Source organism: Myotis daubentonii, chromosome 20 (genome assembly GCF_963259705.1).
Source record: "Myotis daubentonii chromosome 20, mMyoDau2.1, whole genome shotgun sequence".
In the NCBI taxonomy this organism is placed as follows: Eukaryota; Metazoa; Chordata; class Mammalia; order Chiroptera; family Vespertilionidae; genus Myotis; species Myotis daubentonii.
In genome coordinates this window covers 7,524,682-7,544,213 of record NC_081859.1, presented here as the reverse complement: position 1 = coordinate 7,544,213, position 19,532 = coordinate 7,524,682, and the positions used below count along the sequence as shown (strand labels likewise).

The following is a 19,532-nucleotide window of genomic DNA, read 5'->3' as shown; positions in this document are numbered from 1 at the left end:
CCCCACTCTCCCCAAGCCTGGGAGCTGCCGCCGCCTGGTTTCTAACTCGAACTCAGGCTTTGTCTTGCACATGTTCTCTCTCTGTCCATTTTAGGTTGAATAAACAGGCCACAAGTAGATAAATCAATCAATTGGCCGCTGGTGGCGTTAGTCACGCGCCTGGCTGCCCCAAGTACTGGAGGCTGAGCGGCGATCCCACCCCGCGCCCAGGTCCCGCCCCGCGCCCTGGTCCCTCCCCGCGCCCTGGTCCCACCCTTCGGGAGGACGCGGCCCTCTGATAGGCCGGGAGGGCGGGGGTTCCGGAGCTGCCCTCCAGGGTTCCGTCCAAGGGTCACCACCCCAGCACCTCCCCCCGTCCCTCCCCCGCAAGCCGGGGCTGGTGCGCACGTGATCGCGGTGACCGGGTCCACTGCCCGCACACCCGCCGCCTGCAGCCGCCGGACATGGACGCCTCGGCGCTGAACCACCTCTGCGTGCGGGTGCTGCGCCTCCCCGAGCCGCCCAGGCCCTCCTGGCTCGGGTCGGCCGCGCTGGGCCTGGGCCTGGGCGCCGTGGCGCTGGGCCTGGGTCTGGGCACCGTGGCGCTGGGCACGGCCCTCTGGCGCCGGGTGCGGCGCAGGTGGCGCCGGCGGCGGCAGGTGGGCACCGTGGCGCAGCTGTGGATCTACCCGGTCAAGTCCTGCAAGGGGGTGGCGGTGAGCGAGGCCGAGTGCACCGCCCTGGGGCTGCGCAGCGGCCACCTGCGGGACAGGTACCGCTGGCTCCGCGGGGTGGGGATGGCGATGGGCAGCGGGGATCTGCTGGGGATGGGGTGGGCGCGGGAGGCCGCGGGGTCGCTCACAGGTCCTTCCCGCAACCGGGAGTGGGTGGGACAGGGAACAGAGAAAGGGTTGCATCCCCTCGAGCTGCGCGCCCGGGGCTGCCACCTGCTGTCCCCCGGGCTGGCTGGCTTTCCACCTCCCAAGGGCTCTCGCGCATCTTGCGCTCAGGTGTGGCATCGGGCCCCAGCAGAAGCCCTGAGCTAGGGTTCCCCCCCCCCCCCGCCGCGCCCCGCTATTTTTTCTCACTGTCTCTTGAGAACTTGGGGCAACTTGGAGCCACCTCCCAGCACAGCCTTCAAAGAGCGCCCCCAGGCCGGGCACAGGATAGGATGGAAACTTGAAGCTCAAGTTTCTTGCAGCTTAAAAAGCGCCATTGCATTGTCATTTTACTGTGTCAGTTAAAACAAAAACAAAAACACGTGCTGAGCGAATATTCCCCCTAATTCTCTCAAGCTGGTTTTGATGGGTTCAGCACCGGTTCAGAGCCACGTGCGTGTAGAATAGTGGCTCTATTCATGCCCTACTGGGTAGGCACAATCCCTGTGAATTCCTGGGGTTCAGTGACGCGAACTCCTGGGGTTCCGCGAGGGCTGCGAATAGGCCCTCAGCAGGTGGCTTTGTCCTCCTCGGGGTCTGGCTTCAGGCCATCGCCGGCCTCATTATAAGCTGGACCTCACACTCCTTCCGCCCCGAGCAGCCCTCACAGCTTCTGTGGGTGACACAGGGCTGAGGGCCTGTAGCTTTCTTCCTGCTCCCCGGGTAGAGGGCATCGTGACACCTTGGAAAGGTGAGCGATGCATCTGGCTTCAGGGAGGAAGCCAACAGTCCCAGCTATCCCCCCGGGTTACAGGGAGGACTCCGGAGGATGGTAGCATCCATTCTGTAGGCCCAGAGGCCAAGGGCGTTCATTGCCATTTCCCGGAGTCAGTTGAACATAGGTGGACTGAGCTCATGGTACAGTGGGCAGTGATAAGAGCTGGCATTTGTGCCAGACACTGGGGCACATTCTTCATTGCCCTGCCGCCCAGAAATGTGACCCAGAGATGCAGTCCTGAGTGACAGCTGACTCAGTGTGACAAGTGCCAGGACGCACGGGAGGGAACGACGGGAGGGAACGGCATCGTCACTTGAGCTGAAAATGTAAAAATGATGATGAATTTTCCCGGCAAGCCCGTGGGGAGATGAACATTCTAGAAAGAGGAGATACACTGGGGAAAGACCCTGAGCTTGAGGAGACAGGTATGGGGGTGGGACGGGAAGGCTAGCGTCCTCTTCGGTATTTACCAAAGCGATCGGGAACGGGGGCTTGGATAAACACTGTACCCCAGAGTCATTGCAGCGTTATTCACAGCGGCCGAAAGGTGGAACCAACCCAGTTGTCCATCATCAGGTGAGTGGGTCAGCATGATGTGGTGTGTACACACAAGGGAATATTATTTGGCGAAAGAAAGACTGGAGTTCTGATACGTGCTATAGCATAGATACATCCTGAGAACATTATATTAAGTGAAGTAAGCCAGACGCAAGGAAAAATACTACATGAATCCACTTCCATGAAGTATGGAGAATAGGCAAATTCATAGAGATGGGCGAGAGGTTACCAGGGATTGTGGGGAGAGGGTGATGGGGAGCTATTGCTTAATGGGTACAGAGTGTCTGTTTGAGATGAGCAAAGGTTTTGGAAATCGATAGTTGTGGAGAGTGGCTACAGTGTTTGGACAGGTGCAAGCCTCAGACTGATGAGAGGGCACAGTCCTCTCATGGCCACGTGCAAGTCCCAGCTTGGAGGGCAGAGCCCTCCCAGCACAATTATAGCCAAAAGCCATCGTTGTGAGCTTGAACCTATGGTCTGAACACGTGGCCCCACGTGCCTGAGTGATGTGGGCTTGGTGGAGTTCAGGTGCATGTGATTGAGTAGATTCGAAACCCATGAGAACGTTGTCACCACGCCCTTACGTTGCCTCGTGGAATCTGGCTACAAAATAAAGAGACAGCTACAGGCACAGATAGTGGTGGTGCTTGCATACCACTGTGACTGTACTTAATGCCACTGAGTTGTGCACTTACAAATGCTTAAAATCACATTTAAAAAAAAACATTCAGCCCTGGCCGGCTTGGCTCAGTGGATAGAGCATCGGCCTGCGGACTGAAGGGTCCCAGGTTCGATTCTAGCCAAGGGCACATGCCTGGGTTGCGGGCTCAATCCCCAGTAGGGGGCGTGCAGGAGGCAGCCGATCAATGATTCTCTCTCATCATTGATCTTTCTATCTCTCTCTCCTTCTCCCTTCCTCTCTGAAACCAATAAAGAAATACATTTAACAAAAATGAAAAAAAATAAAAAAACATTCATTCCCTATTGATGGACACTGGGTTGCCTCCGCCCTTTGGCATCATGTGTGAAGAATGCTGCTGTGAACATCGGTGTACACATCTCTGAGTCCCTGTTTCTAGTTCTTTCGGGTGTATACCCAAGAGTATGCCGGGTATTTCATGTTATATAGATTAAACTGCAACAAAAAATTAAAAAGAAAGAGAAAGGCAGGCAGGTGTGAGGACACAGGGAGGTGACCACACCTGCCTAGCTGCAGAGTTAGGGGGCAACAGGGTCAGATTTGTGTTTTAGAAAGATCAGACACCATGGTTACTAGGAAAGGTTGCTAGAAAGAATATTCATGTGCTGGAACCAAGGACTTGGCCCAGGGCAGACCCCTGTCCACATCCAGGGTGAGGGGCCGATGAGAGGGTAGTTCAGGGAAGAGCTTACATTGACCTCCTTCTAATGTAGCTGCACACCTCAACCCTGACGACCGGCTGGGGGTGATGTCCCAAAGTACCTGCCATATTTTCTTCCATATATATGTACTAGAGGCCCGGTGCATGAATATGGTGCACGGGTAGGGTCCCTAAGCCTGGCTGGCGATCAGGGCCAATTGGGCCTTCCAGCTGCTGGCCAGGCCCTTCCTTCCTGCTGCCAGCTGGGGCCTTCCTTCATTCCATGCCGCTCCCTGGTGGTCAGTGCATGTCATAGCAAGCGATGGAACTCCCGGTCGAACTCCCGTGGGGACAATTTGCTTATTAGGCTTTTATATATATAGTTTGATTTTACAGAGAGGAAGGGAGACGGATAGCGAGTTAGAAATATTGATAAGAGAGAAACATCGATCAGCTGCCTCCTGCACACCCCCTATTGGGGGATTGAGCCCCCAGCCAAGCTACATGCCCTTGACTGGAATCGAACCTGGGACCCTTCAGTCCGCCGGCCAAACCTTCTATCCACTGAGCCAAACCAGTTAGGGCCATATTTTTTTCCTATGTCTACAGATCCCCATAGCACAAGCTCACCTCTGCAATGGTAATCATCCAATCCAGTGTGAACCGAAGTTACTCAAACATCATTATGTTTAGCGCCCTTGGGAGCTGTGAGGCAACTTACACAATTGCATTGTTCTTCTCATGGAAATGGTTCTTTCTGTTGCTCTTATTCTTTCTTTTCTTTTTTTTCTCTTTCTGGGAAGTACCTCTAGACCAGGAGAACTGGCCAGGAATACCATTGTCCCTATTAACAATAGACCTTTCGGTAAATTGCGGAATTCACAGTTCTGAATACAGAAACATTACCCTTTTTTGAAAGGGGAGGGTGGCTTTGGCAAGGCGTGTGTGGCATTGAATGTGGTCACTGAACTCCAAGCTCTGTGAACAATATAGCAAGATCCTTGGCACCTCAGCGTGCAAGAGCCCTACTGTGTGTCAGCCTCTGCGGGCCTTGAGCGCTTTCTGGGAAATACATTATTGTCATTTCCTTGGGGCGGGCTGAACGAAAGTGATCAGGCTTTCATTTGAGATGAATATGTAACTCACATCTCTGATTTCTGTGCCCTCCATCACGGAGCTCAAAAATGTCCTGTAGAAATTATGTCAGATGCTTGAGCGGCTATGAGAACCTTTTGCAATGAACTAAAAGACTCCATCTTGCTGGGCTGCTGAGCTGATGTTTTGGACAGACAGACAGACAGACACAGTCACTCACACAACAGGCTAACGGGGAGGGATTCAGAGGTGACCGTGCGTGACTGGAGGCCCTGCAGACAGGCAGCCTGTCATGGCTGTCTGCTGAGAACCAATATCAGTAGTAATTAATATAAATGGAGAAGTCTGGCCAGAAGGCTGAATTGGGCTCTTTGATATTCACAGGGTGAATATTTGCATTTTATTACCTACTGCTGACTCTGTGGCCTAAAGCGGACTCCCCCAACCTGATCATCTTACGGTTTACCTAAACAATCACCTTTGATATGTCTGCTGGCATTCCTAAAAGGCAATTTTGTATTCTAGTAAATAAACGCAGATGGGAACGGAGACTCAGTGGAACTTGGTCTCTTGTACCAGGCTCACAGCTGGCTTCCCCCATACTTTCAGATTTATGTTTCTCGTCTTGTGTTTTAATTTGCACGTCAGCCCTTTCTCCAAGTCTTTGAACCTGAGGCCGCGCTGGCCGTGGCTTCACAGCGGTCCGCGCACATCTCGTCTTTTGCAAATGGCAGGTTTTGGCTGGTGATCAACGAGGCAGGGAACATGGTGACCGCTCGCCAGGAGCCTCGCCTGGTCCTGGTGTCCCCGACCTGCGAGGGGGACACCCTGACCCTCAGTGCAGCCTACACGCCGGACCTGCTGCTGCCCATCGAGACGCCCGCCACCAACCCCGTGCTCAAGTGCAGGTGAGCCGATGGCCGTTCTTAGCCCCGGCGTGAGTGTTTGGAGAAAGTTCGCATTTCGGAGGGAATCCCCAGAGAGGTGGCCAGCAATTAGCTATGGATCCCACACGCTCAGGATCATGAAGGTTCAGAAGTGTGTGTTCATGTGGGGCTGACGGCCATAGAAGCCCCGTGTTGGAACACCCCGGGGACAAAGGCGTATGGACCTGTCAGCGAGGGACAGATGACACCCCCAGAGGCTAAAGGACCAGCGTGGGGTGGGAGGGACTGGGGGGAGGGGCCTGGAAGAGGTGAGATGAGACCGATGGATGGCCTTGGACTGGCCCTACTCTGCCTGGAAAGACGAGGAACCTTCCCAGTGTGAGTGAGGGCTCTGCGACCCGTGATATTCAGGCGTAATAAAAGGAGGTTCCAGAACAGAAACAGGCAGCTGGGACCTGCAGTCACCGGGGGTTGGAGTCCCAGTGAGCGGGAGAGTCAGCCAGGAGCCCCTTTTCCCCCCAACGTCAGAAGGGGCGACAGGAAGCAGTGATTCCGGGGAAACTAGCACGGCTTCTGAGAAATCAGGCGTAGAGATGGTTTTTATATCCTCTTGTGGGGAAAATTAAAATGTGGTCTAATTACACGTTTGTTCCGGTTGCTGCATTTTGCATTAGAAATGCTAAAGGTAATCCGTATTGTAGAGCGTGTCACATCAAAAAATGTAGTTAGCCAAAAAGGTCCAAGACCCCCGAAAGTTCATAGAATGCAACCAGTTATATAACCAATATAATTTCTAGAATACCTGGAGTTTTAAAACATAATAATATGCTTCTGTTTTAATTGGTGTGTTTTATTCTGATTATAAAACAAATATATATTCATAGTTGAAAAATTGGAAAATACCAGAAAAAAAGAAAAAAGATAAACAAAACCCATCTGAAATAGCTATAGTTAATATTTTGTCATATTTCCTTTCTGTTTCTATGGCTAATATATATTTTTTTTTTCAAGAGAGTATTTTTTTTTAGTTTTGCCAATTTTATTGAACCAATAAAATTCCTACTAATAACAATGAAATAAATTTTTGCAAGTATAAATGTGATACAGTTTAACAAAACCCATTGTTCTGTACCTATAAATAGACTTTCAAAATGTCATAAAAATTATGGCTAATATTTTTAAAACCAAATTGAAACGATTCAAAAAAAATCAGAGTTTTGAATACTGTTATATACTTAAGTTGATAAATATTTTCTTACATCATTAAAAAAAATCTTCTAAAATGCCATTTTTTATGTTGGAAAAATGTTGCCTTCTGTGGGTGTCCTTTCTGCATTTTAACACGTCCCCACTTTTAGACATTTGAATTGTTTTTAATTTTTTTCCCAGGTATGAGGCAGAATGTGATAAGTATCTTCACTAGAGGCCCGATGCATGAAATTCGTGCAAGGGGCTCAGCCCTCGCAGCCACCGTGGCGGCTTGCCTTGGCCCTCGCAGGCCCGGCTTCGTCTGGAAGGTCGTCCAGAAGGACATCTGGAAGGACGTCCGGAAGGTCGTTCGGCTGTCCGGTCTAATTAGCATATTACGCTTTTATTATTATAGATAAGTCTTTGTTAATACCTCTTATTATTTCCTTAGGGGGGGGAAATTTAGCAGTGGTTTTGTTAGAATCAAAAGCTATTGAGCTTTTGACATATTCCTTTGCAGAATGGTTATACCAGCTCTACAGCCACGAGCGATGTATTGGGCATATCTCTCTCATTACTTTCTGACCGTTATGGTCAAAGATATTTTGCCATTTGTATGGGGGAAATGGGGATTTCATGTTGATTTAATGTGCATTTTTAATATGCCTAATGCAATTTACATTTCACGTCTGTCTATATCCTGGCTCCTGTTTGCCACGGTTAGATAGTTACCCATACTTTTTTGTGGTGAAAATTTTTATCCCTTAATTTTTAATCCATTTGCAATGGCGTGAAAACTTTCTACATGATCTCGTACAGGCTTTGGCCCCTGTCCCAAAGACCAAACAAGAATCTGTTTGGAAATTGCAAATGAGAAATGCTCAGACTCTCAGGGCAAAGATGTCAAAAATCCGCTGGTCCAACCTACCCAAAGTCACCTACTAATTCAGTGCAATCCCGGCCCAAATGCCAATGACATTTGCCACAGAAATAAAAGAGTACAATCCTAAAATTTGCATAGAACCTCAAATTACCCCGAATAAAGCAATCTTGAGGGGGGGAGGGGGGGAAAGGACAAAGCTGGAGGCATCCCACTTCCTGATTTCAAACCACACTTCAAAGCCACGATAATCAAAACCTTACCGGCATAAAAATACTAGACAACAGACCAACGGAACAGAATCAAGAGCTCAGAAATAAACCCACGCCTACAAAGTCGCTTAATATTTGACAAAAGAGCCAAGAGTAATTGCTGGGGAAAGGACAGTCTCTTTGAGAAATGGTTTTGGGAAAACTGGATATTCACCGAAGCAGGGACAGGCTAACATCACGTCCCCTGATACTGAAGGAATGACGGTGACGTCACAGGGTGGGGCAGGGTCTCTGATACGGGTGGGGCAGGGGCAGGGCCCCAGATTGGCAAAGCCAGGCCCACTCTTAGCTCCTGCCGCCCCCTGCAGGGTGCACGACCTGGAGATCGAGGGCCGGGACTGTGGCGAGGCGGCCGCCCAGTGGATCACCAGCTTCCTGAAGACCCAGCCCTACCGCCTGGTGCACTTCGAGCCTCACATGCGACCGAGAAAGGCACACCAGATAAAGGATGCGTTCCGGCCCACGGACCAGGTGAGAGAGCGCCCTTGGTCTTGGCCCTCGGGTGACCGATGGGAGGCAGGCTTCCTCGGAGCTGAGAGCCCCTTGGGCTGGGGGGGCGCATGTCTGCTGAGCTCAGTGCTGTGTTTTTGCCTGGTGGTCCCCTGGCCCCCACAAGTGGCCTCCCCCAGGCAGGTGTCCCTCCCCCCACCCCTGTGATTGCAGTCGGCAAAAATGCAGCTGTTCCCTTGGGGGCATCATCTGTGTTTGCTGATTTGGGGGAGACGCCTGCATTTTTGGCTGCGAGCATCCCCTTGCTGTTTACATAAGCCTGCTGGTGCTCCTAGCTTTCAGAACTGGTCTGTGGCAGTCACTTCTGCTCCATTCTGTGGCTGCATCCATCTGGCATTTTATTATTATTATTATTATTATTATTATTATTATTATTATTATTATCATTTTAAATTCTCACCCGAGGATGTTTTTCCATTGATTTTTAGAGAGAGTGGAAGAGAGAAGGGAAGACAGAGAGAAACATCGATGTGAGAGAGACACATCGATCGATTGGTTGCCTCCTACACGCACCCCAACCAGGGCCCGGGCCAGGGAGGAGCCTACAACTAAGGTACATACCCTTGGCCGGAATCGAACCCGGGGCCCTTCAGTCTGCAGGCTCATGCTCTGAGTCCGGCCTTTTTACAGTTTGCAGTTGGGGTCAGATCACCATGGGGCACATAGGTGTGTGTCTGGGGATCCTCAGATTTTAAATGACTACACCGGCTCTTCCAGGAACAAGGCTGCACCAAGTCATCGTAACAGTGGGGGTGGGAGCACATTGCTGTGTAGTTCCATTACTAGGGCCACTAAACAAGTCACGGTCAGCAGGAGTCTTTTTTTTTTTTTTTTTAATTGATTTCAGAGAGGAAGGGCGAAGGAGAGAGAGAAACATCAATGATGAGAGAGAATCATTGATCGGCTGCCTCCTGCAGGCCCCCTACTGGGGACCAAGCCCACAACCCGGGTATGTGCCCTTGATCAGAATCGAACCCAGGACCCTTCAGTCTGCAGGCTGACGCTCTAGAGCAGCGGTTCTCAACCTGTGGGTCGCGACCCCTTTGGCGGTCGAACGACCCTTTCCCAGGGGTCGCCAAAGACCATCCTGCATATCAGATATTTACATTACGTTTCATCACAGTAGCAACATTGCAGTTATGAAGCAGCAACGAAAATAATTTTATGGTTGGGTCACCACATGAGGAACTGTATTTAAAGGGCCAGAAGGTTGGGAACCACTGAACTAGAGGCTTGAAAAGCTGGAGTGACCTCCCCAAGGACATCTGCCCACCGACAGCTCCAAGATCCCAAGTTCATGTCCACTTCACTCCGTCATATAATTCCCGTTATCTGCAAGGCCTTCCGAATCACTAACTTTTTTATAAAAAGGCCCGCCCTGCGTGGCTCAATGGTTGAGCACCGAACTATGAGCCAGGAGGTCTTGGTTCGCTTCCCAGTCAGGGCTCATGCCCAGGTCTAAGGCTCGATCCCCAGCGGGAGGTGTGCGGGAGGCAGCCGATCAATGGTTCTCTCTCATCATTGATGCACTTGATGTTTCTCTCTCTCTCCCCCTTCTTCTCTGGGATCAATAAAAATACACTTAAAAGGAACTAGGGAAATATTTAAGGAGATTGGAGGAGGGAGAAGGGAGGGTCCCACGGAGTAGACCCGCCGGACCTCTGCGAAATCCTTTGTGTGAGAACGATTTGTCTCTTCATCAGGTCGCTTACTCTGACACCAGCCCGCTCCTGATACTGTCCGAGGCTTCGCTGGCGGATCTCAACTCCAGGCTGGAGAAGAAGGTGCAGGCAATGAACTTCAGGCCCAATATCGTCATTTCGGGGTGTGGCGTCTACGCAGAGGTAACACTTGCCTTTTCCCTTGGACTTAACTTTTTTTTAAAGGTCCGAGAGTCTTTGAAGTGACATTAGATTATTTCTTTCTTTCTTTCTTTTTTTAAATATAATTTATTGATTTTTTACAGAGAGGAAGGGAGAGGGATAGAGAGCCAGAAACATCGATGAGAGAGACACATCGATCAGCTGCCTCCTGCACGCCCCCCACTGGGGATGTGCCCGCAACCAAGGTACATGCCCTTGACCGGAATCGAACCTGGGACCCTTGAGTCCTCAGGCCGACGCTCTATCCACTGAGCCAAACCGGTTCTGGCATAAGGATGCATTATTTATTGGCCCTGCACGACACAGCAGTTCCTTTTTTGATTTCCTGTGCACCCGATCAGTGTTGGGGAGGCGGGGGTCACAGATGTAGACAAGGCAGAGATGTGCTTTGGGGAGCGTTCCGGGTCTGAGGTGTCCTAGGAGAATCCCCAGGAAGCAGACGGGTTTTTGAGCCAGGTGTCCTTAGCAGAGAGCATGTGAGGCGCCGGGACCCTGGGACAGGGACGGGGAGTGCTCCTGTGGTGGAAGGTGCTTTGCTGGTTGGCCGGTGGCCTCTTGGGGGAGACTGGCCTTCCCACCGCGGCTGCTGGAGGCCCAGTTTTTACATCAGAAGCCTGGGCAGACGCACACATTCAGTGCGGAGCAGCCTCGGTCTCCACTCAAGCTTCTGGCCTGTTCTCCGGACCCTTCTCCCCTCTGAAGACGCCTAATGAGCATCCTTGCTCCCTTCTGTTCCACGTGGATGCTAATCTCAACGTCAGGAGGTCCGAGACCGAGGCTGAGTGTCCCCCAGCGCCTGCTCCGCCAGCCTGGCCCGTCTCGGTGTCTGGTGGCTCTGACTCCCACATTCCGACTCCCATGTACTTGCTCAGGCCCCCAAACTGGGACCCCCCTTTTTTTCTTCTCTCTCTCATTTCCCACATTCAAATGGTGGACAAATCCTGGTGGCATTGTCTTCCTCCCGTTCTCCTCCTCGCCCTCCCCGGGCGGGCCATGTCACCATCCTCTCTCACACACTGGTCTTTCTGCTTCTACCCTAACGCCTCCATCGTACATGGTCAGAGGACGCCTGTAAGTCACATCCCTGTCACCCTCCTGGTTTCCCATCTCTCTTCAAGGAACACATGGCATCTTCACGGTGCCGGTCGAGGCCCTGTGTGATCCCGCACCCGGCCAGCTCCAGGGCTCCGTGTCCTGTCGCTCCCCTCTTCTCCCTCTGTCTCTGCTCCAGCCACCCTGGGCTCCTTCCCACCCCAGGACCTTTGCACTTGCTGGTGCTTCTGCCGGACATACCTTCCCTCACACATCTCCGTGGCTCACTCCCTTACCTCTTCACTTCCCTGCTGGTCACCTCGAATCTTGCCCTTTGGCCCACTTAGAATCCCCTGACCTGACCTTTTTTAAAAAAAAATTTTTTTTTAATTCCTTTTAGGAGAGAGAGAGAGAGAGAGAGAGAGAGAGAGAGAGAGAGAGAGATGTTGATTTGTGATTCTACTTAGTTGTGCATTCATTGGTTGATCTTGTATGTGCCCTGACCGGGGATCGAACCTGCAACCTTGGTACATTGGCACAGGGCTCTAACCAACTGAGCTACCTGGTCAGGGCGCCCCTGGCCTTCTTTAAAAGCCCAGATTACAAGCCCCCTCCCTGGAAGCGTTGTCTCTGATCACCTCCAGGCCCTGTGTCCTGGTAGGAGGGCTTTCGTGAGCTCTTCGCCAGCGTTTAACACAGCTCTGGGCCCGCAGTGTGCACTGAACGAGCAACAGTTCCTCCTTTTCGTCCCCTTTGCCAGATAGATGCCTGATATGGTGGAGTTTTTTACCTAATTTACCTGTGAGTCAGTTCCTAACAGTTTTTTAAAAAATATTTTTACTGATTTCAGAGAGGAAGGGAGAGGGAGAGACAGAAACATCAATGATGAGAGAGCATCATCAATCCGCTGCAGGTGCACGCCGCCCACTGGGGATCGAGCCTGCAACCCAAGCGTGTGCCCCTGACCGGAATCGAACCCGGGACCTTCCAGTCCGCAGTCCAGTGCTCTATCCACTGAGCCAAACCAGCTAGCTTGAAACTAACAGTTTTCATCGCACATCAAAGGGCCTCTAGGGCTATTGCTTAAACTAGGTTTCCTAACTGGAACTCCTTTCTCTTCCTTTGGATGTTTTATGTTTTTATATGATGTCAGTGCCCCCTGGTGGGGAAATGAACACAGAACAGGCTGGGGCTGCTTTATACCAAGCTGTCCAGCTTTCTGGACTATTGGTGAAATATACAGTTAAGAGGCCCATTTCCTGATTTAAAAGAAAAACCTGCAATACACATGCCAAGAATAATATGCACTGCCCGGCCAGTGTGGCTCAGTGGTTGAGCATCGACCTATGAACCAGGAGGTCACGGTTCGATTCCTGGCCAGAGCACATGCCCAGGTTGCGGGCTCGGTCCCCAGTTTGGGGCGTGCAGGAGGCAGCCGATCCATGAATCTCTCTTATCACTGATATTTCTGTCTCCCTCTCTCAATCTCCCTTCCTCTCTGAACTCAATAAAAATACATTTTTTTTTTTTTTTAAAGAGCAATGTAGACTCTTAGAGGTAAAATTCTGAGTGTGGAGTTCTGCCTCAGGGTTATGATCCACAAAGTACTGGGCAGGTCCCTTTGAACTCCCGGCTTTTATCTTCAGGCCTCAGGCCGAGGGCCTGCCTCTGAGGGTAGGAAGGTCAGGCTGCAATCAGATCCCCTCTTCCCATGTCCTTCCTTCTAATGATGCCCGGAGGCACCCCCCCCCCGCCCCCCTTCTCCGCCCCCGCATGCGTCCTTGTGCCTCTCAGAATCTCCGCCTGGAAGACTCGGTTCAGATCCCACCTTTCCCATCAAACCTCCCGTGACCCCAGCAGCCTGAAGATCCGCTCTCTAAACCCCCAGAACGCTGCCTCCTACTGTGACACCAGCACCTGCCCTGAGACCTTCTAAGGCAGTGGTTCTCAACCTTCTGGCCCTTTAAATACAGTTCCTCATGTTGTGGGAACCCCCAACCATAAAAGTTGCTACTTCATAACTGTAATGTTGCTACTGTTATGAATCATCATGTAAATATCATATGCAGGATGTATTTTCATTGTTACAAATGGAACATAATGAAAGTATAGTGATGAATCACAAAAACAATATGTAATTATAGATGTGTTTTCCGATGGTCTTAGGCGACCCCTGTGAAAGGGTCGTTCGACCCCCAAAGGTATCACGACCCACAGGTTGAGAACCGCTGTTCTAAGGCCTTTCCTCTGTGTCTCTGAGACTTTTAAAATGAACGCTGGCTGTTCAGTGTTTCACATTTGTATGTCGTGTCTCCCCTGCTGGGCCGGAGGGCGCGCAGTCCATTGAGTCGATTTGTTCTGAAAAGTAGGCGCCAGCGACTCCGGCCGGACGGCCATAGGGGGAGCTTCCTGGGCTGGGCGCTTTGTGCACCTCCAGCGCAGACGCAAAGGGAACGAGGTTGTTGAGCCTGCTGCTGATCTGTTCCCATCTGGCCGGAGGAGGTACAGACTCACATGTGCAGTGACCGAAGGGTCTTACTCCACCTCAGTCGCACACAAAGCGATCTGACACAGGCTCTCCAGCCCCCCTCCTCGCTTTCCCCCACTCCTTCTGCCCCCTTATTTCCCCATCCCTTTGTGTCCGGCAGCATCAATCAGGGTGGCTTCCTGTAGGAGGCGGGCTTCCATCACAGTTTGACAAGTGAGAGGAAAAGGGAGCATTTCACTTCAGGTGAATGAACTGACACATGAAAGGCAGAGAGAGGGGCAGGAAGGGGCGTGTCTTCACGGGACTGATGTGAACTCTGCCATCTTGGATGCGAGGGTCACGTCGGTCGGGGCGAGGGCTGCCGAGTGCTCACGTGACTGTTGCGTCCTGTCCCCTAGGATGCGTGGCACAAGCTTCTTATTGGGGACGTGGAACTGAAGAGGGTGATGGCTTGTTCCAGGTAAGGCCCTTCCGCCGCTGCCCGGGACAGGGAGGGGCGGGACAAGGCCCCTCTGTCCCCGTGTGATGCTCTGGGTCTGTGTGTGCAGGTGCGTTTCAACCACCGTGGACCCGGACACGGGCGTCATGGGCAGGCAGGAGCCGCTGGAGACCCTGAAGAGGTAGGAATGGGCTGTGATATCTCTAAGAAGAAGCAGTGAAACGCCACCACACACACACACACACACACACACACACACACACACACACACACAGAGCCTTAGAGCTGACGGGCCCTCAGGACTGGGATCTGGGAACCACTCTGGGGGGGCTGGTCCCCAGGGTGCCTGCTTGCACACATGGTTTTATTTTTCATTGAGAACTCATGATGCAAACAAACCAATTAAAAAACAGACTCACGTTGTGTAGCTATTTTGGCAAATTTCATCTCGGGCAGAGTATTAGATGATACCAGAATGTATTAGGTGTGATAATGGCGTTGTGGGGGTGCGAGACACGTCCATATGTTTGGAAGAAGATGTGGGGAGGTGACATGATGTCTGGGATGTGCTGCAGATTATTTTAGCAAAAAAAAAAAAAAAAAAAAAAAAAGACATGGGAGCCCTGGCTGGTTTGCTCAGTGGTTAGAGCGTTGGCCCATGGAATGAAGGGTCTTAGGTTCGATCCTTGGTCAAGGGCACGTACAATCCTCAGCCCCAGTCAGCGGTGTGCAGGAGACAATGAATCGATGTGTCTACATTGATGTTTCTCTCTCTCTCCCTCTCCCTCCCTCTCTTTCTCGCCCACTCTCTCGAAAATAAAATTTTAAAAAATCAATGGAAAAAATATCCTCGGGTGAGGATTAACAACAACAAAAAGTAACGTGGGAAAAAAATGTGTCAAAATCTTGATAAATAGCCGAAACCGGTTTGGCTCAGTGGATAGAGTGTCGGCCTGCGGACTGAAAGGTCCCGGGTTCGATTCCGGTCAAGGGCGTGTACCTGGGTTGCGGGCACATCCCCAGTAGGGAGTGTGCAGGAGGCAGCTGATCGATGTTTCTCTCTCATCGATGTTTCTTACTCTCTATCTCTCTCCCTTCCTCTCTGTAAAAAATCAATAAAATATATTTTAAAAAAAAATCTTGATAAATAGAATCTGGGTGGTAACTGTGGATTCATTGCACTATTCTTCTTTTAAAATATTTATATATTTTATTGATTTCAGCAAGGAAGGGAGAAGGAGAGAGAGACAGAAGCATCTATGATGAGAGAGAATCATTGATCGCTGCCTCCTGCACACCCCCTGCTGGGGACTGAGCCTGCAACCTGGGCCTGGGCCCTGACCAGGAATCGAACTGTAACCTCCTGGTTCATAGGCCGACGCTCAACCACTGAGCCACACAGGCCGGGCTCTGGGTGTTGTTCTCCATGAAGCAGCAGGCAGGGCAGAACTGGATGGTTCTCTGTCCCACCAGCCAAGCCGCTGGGGGAACCGACCCTCATCCTTTCCCGTACGTCTGGCTCTCTCTGCCACCAGCATGTCCCTTGGCGCCCGGCACCCTCCCATGTGGATGTCAGAGGTGCCTGCCGTGGGGGGCACAGCCTCCCGAGAGCCCCCGTGGGTAGGGCCTCTCCTCCTCCCCCTCCATGGAGCCTGTGTTTACAGAGGACCATTGATCCAAACACAGAGCGAGGGGGGGGGCACACGGGGTCACGGGGACCAGCTCGCTCTCCTGAAATTCCGCAGGCTCTCCGCAGCCCCCCCCCCCCCCAGGCCCCCCTCATTGCTCCTAAGCCCCCAGGAGACAGAGCAGCCAGCCGAGGGGTCTTCTCCTATCGCCCATGAGATTTAAATTGCCGTGGAGGCAGTAATTTATGTTCCCCGGGGCAGGTGGTCATAAATCGGGCCTAGAAGGGCCCGGCCGCACGACATAAATCATGGGAAGCGAAGCAAACAGCAGTGTCCAGACGCCTCCTGGCTCGGGGGGGTGGGATGCTCGGAGCCACACTGTCCCCCCCTCCATGCCCTCGTGGTGCCCGGGGGCTGTGTTGCCCCCCAGGCAAGTTCTCAGCAGGGAGGCCTCTCCCTGGCCTTGCCTCCCAATGCTGCCACCCACGGCGGGGCCACGGGGGCCTGTGTGTTCAAGACCTCAGCCCGGGAGGCCCACGGAGGCCGTCCACTGGCAGGAACCGATGAGGAAGGAATTAGTCTTTCCTTTTATTTTTATTTTTTTTAAATATATCTTTATTGATTTCAGAGAGGAAGAGAGATAGAAACATCAATGATGAGAATCATTGATCGGCTGCCTCCTGCACACCCCCCTCCCCCCAACTGGGGATCGAGCCCGCAACCCAGGCATGTGCCCTTGACTGGAATCGAACCCGGGACCCTTCAGTCCACAAGCCTACTCTCTGTCCACTGAGCCAAACCAGCTAGGGCCCTTTTATTTTTTAAAAAAATATATTTTTATTTATTTCAGAGAGGAAGGGAGAGGGAGAGAGCAATAGAAACATCCATGATGAGAGAGATTCATGGATCGGCTGCCTCCTGCACGCCCCCTACTGGGGATGGGGCCCACAACCCGGGCATGTGCCCTGACCGGGAATCTGAACCTTGACCTCCTGGTTCCCAGGTCAGTGCCAAACCACTGAGCCACGGTGGCCAGGCAGCCTTTCCTTTCCTACGTGACGCTGAAAGGAAACGTTCTCCAGGTGGAGGGGGCAGGAGGAGACTCTTAGCATGTTGTTCCCACGCATCTGCTCGCTCTCCCGGGGGCCTCTCGTGTCTGCTGCCCGGCACAGGTGCCCGTACCGCTGCCAACAGAGGGTTTTACTCACCAGCACATCCATCGGCCCCGCCAACGATGATGGGTCGCCGGTGACCTTGGGCCCACGCTGGGTGGGAGCAGCCGAAGGGACTTGGACACAGTGCCTGGCCTCCAGGGACTCCCCATCTTGTAGAACAGAGGCAGGCGCCCCAAACTACCCAACCAGGCACGTGAGGGCCGGAGGGGCCAGCTGCGGAGGGGCAGTGACTCCCCGGGGGGCGGGGGGGGGTCCTGGGCTTCCTCCCTGGGGGGTGCGCCATGGAGCTGGGCCTTGAGGACGAGGTAGAATTTGAATGCACGGGGGTCTGGGGAGGAGCATCCTGCAGGAATTTCGGAAAAATCACCAAACCAGTCAAATGCAGAGGGAACAGGATATGGAGGGCTCCTGGGCAGAGCCGCCTAAGGCAGTGACGGCGAACCTATGACACGCGTGTCAGAGGTGACACGCGAACTCATTTTTTTGGTTGATTTTTCTTTGTTAAATGGCATTTAAATATAGAAAATAAATATCAAAAATATAAGTCTTTGTTTTACTATGGTGGCAAAGATCAAAAAATTTCTGTATGTGACACGGCACCAGAGTTCAGTTAGGGTTTTTCAAAATGCTGACACGCCGAGCTCAGAAGGTTCGCCATCACTGGCCTAAGGACATGGAAGGGGCAGGGGGGACAGGTTTGAAAAGGCTGGCGAGGGCAGGCAGAGGCTGTGGCACACTATACTGAAGCGTGGGAAGGTTCTTCTTTAGGCCAGTGGTCGGCAAAGTGCGGCTCAGCAAACCGCGGCTCGGGAGCCACATGTGGCTCTTTGGCCCCTTGTGTGTGGCTCTTCCACAAAATACTGAGTTCTGCACATGGGCCACGAAGTTTCAATCGCACTGTACGTGCGCGCCCGCACGTGGTATTTTGTGGAAGAGCCACACTCAAGGGGCCCAAGAGCCGCATGTGGCTCGCGAGCCGCGGTTTGCCGACCACGGCTTTAGGCCCTCATGAGCCACTGATCGTGTCCCGGCCCAGGAATGATCAGACCAGAGCAAACTGGCAGAAGTAATGTAGTCTGGTGTCAAGGATGAATTGGAAGGGGGGAGGAGGAGGGGGAGGGAGGACGAGAGGCTAGGTAAGAGTTGGCCCCGTGGTCTGGGCAATGCTGGAAGCAAGCTTGTGATTGGGGGAGAAAAGGAGGCAAGTTCAGATGGTGGGGGGCGGGAAGGACTCAGGACTGGGCCGCCGTGGACGAGCGCTGGACAGCCGGGGCCGAGGTGGGAGGGATGGGCTCCGAGTGGCTGGTGGGGTGGTGGTCCCGCTGACAGACGTGAGGAGTCAGGAGGAGGGATGTCTGGGAGAAGGAAGGTGATGACGGATGTCTACACATATCAGATACGGGAACGTAAGTTACCTGGAGAAATGATGCGGGGATGTGGCCGCGGCTTGCACTTCCGCGGTGTGCGCACTGGGAGGCGCTGTTCTGTTTGACGGGGAGGGCCGCATGGCCCCGTGGGGTTGACTCTCACCTCAGGGGAGAGGAAACCAGGTATTGCTTGAGCTCTCGCTTCTGTGTGGCTGTCACTCATCATGGTCTCTCTCCTACTGTAGTTACCGCCTGTGTGACCCTTCTCAACACAAACTGTATGGAAAATCGCCTCTCTTTGGACAGTACTTGGTTCCGGAAAACCCAGGGACCATCCGAGTGGGAGACACCGTGTACCTGCTGGACCAGTAATGGGAACCCCAGGTCCCGGGATATCCCGGCAGGTGCCTTGAAAAGCTGTCCTCGGAAATGCCGCCGCTTGCCGTCCAGTGTTTTGGAGCTGTCGCCTCCGCGTTTGCTTGAGATCTGTGATTTCCGCGTCTTTGCTCTTGTGGACTTCCTTGTGTCTCGATGTTTCCAGTGTCCTGAGGCTCCAGGCAAAAAAAAAAAAATAGAGTCTCCATAGCTGAGTGGGACTTCAGGAAGTCACCTGACGGGCGTCTGAAAATTCAGTGTTAAACTATGATGGTGGAGTAATTCTTTCTTCCTCTTTATTCATCTCCCTGGAGCGTTCACCTCCGTCATGTCATGGCCACCCCTCAGGGAAAGAGAAGAGAAGAGAAAGAGGAGGAGTGGGCGAGTGAGATGCATGTTCTAGAAGGTTTTCTGACCGCACATGTGGGGCACGCAAGGGAAATTAAATAGCTCCCCAAACAAGGCTGGGATGTCACTTGGCTTTTGTCCTCGAACCCGGGGCGAGCTTCCGAAAGGGCACACAGAGAGCGGGACCTGACCTGGGGGCGGGGTGAGGGCTTGTGCCTGGGGGAGGGGTGGCAGTTCGGCAGAGCTGTGGCTGGAGGCCAGGTGAGCCTGACCAGCCAAGTGTGGCTCTGGGACATGGCCCGTGGGGCTGTCACCACCAGTGCCAGGAGTTCAGGCAGGTGCCAACGGGACTCTGAGAGTGGGACACAGTCCAACAGTGCCTGATGGTGGGCAGCGTGGCTCTCAGACCCGGCCTCCACCATAGGTGTGATC

At 52.6% G+C, this 19,532-nt stretch overlaps 1 protein-coding gene across 1 annotated transcript; it reads left to right on the top strand.

The window, feature by feature from the left end:
• The first annotated feature begins 296 nt into the window (after nucleotides 1-296).
• Nucleotides 297-19,215, top strand: MTARC1 (mitochondrial amidoxime reducing component 1). Its single transcript, XM_059677522.1, has 7 exons — nucleotides 297-751; nucleotides 5,363-5,536; nucleotides 8,164-8,326; nucleotides 10,069-10,209; nucleotides 14,167-14,228; nucleotides 14,317-14,388; nucleotides 18,623-19,215. The coding sequence occupies exons 1-7, from the start codon at nucleotides 444-446 to the stop codon at nucleotides 18,747-18,749; spliced, it is 1,047 nt and encodes a 348-aa protein (XP_059533505.1). The 5' UTR covers nucleotides 297-443; the 3' UTR covers nucleotides 18,750-19,215.
• Nucleotides 19,216-19,532: the final 317 nt, after the last annotated feature.

Coding starts and splice junctions, on each gene's coding strand:
- MTARC1 (XM_059677522.1), top strand. CDS start 444: ATGGACGCCTCGGCGCTGAACCACCTCTGCGTGCGGGTGCTGCGCCTC. Junction 752..5,362: donor AGCGGCCACCTGCGGGACAG/GTACCGCTGGCT, acceptor TGCAAATGGCAG/GTTTTGGCTGGTGATCAACG. Junction 10,210..14,166: donor GGTGTGGCGTCTACGCAGAG/GTAACACTTGCC, acceptor CCTGTCCCCTAG/GATGCGTGGCACAAGCTTCT.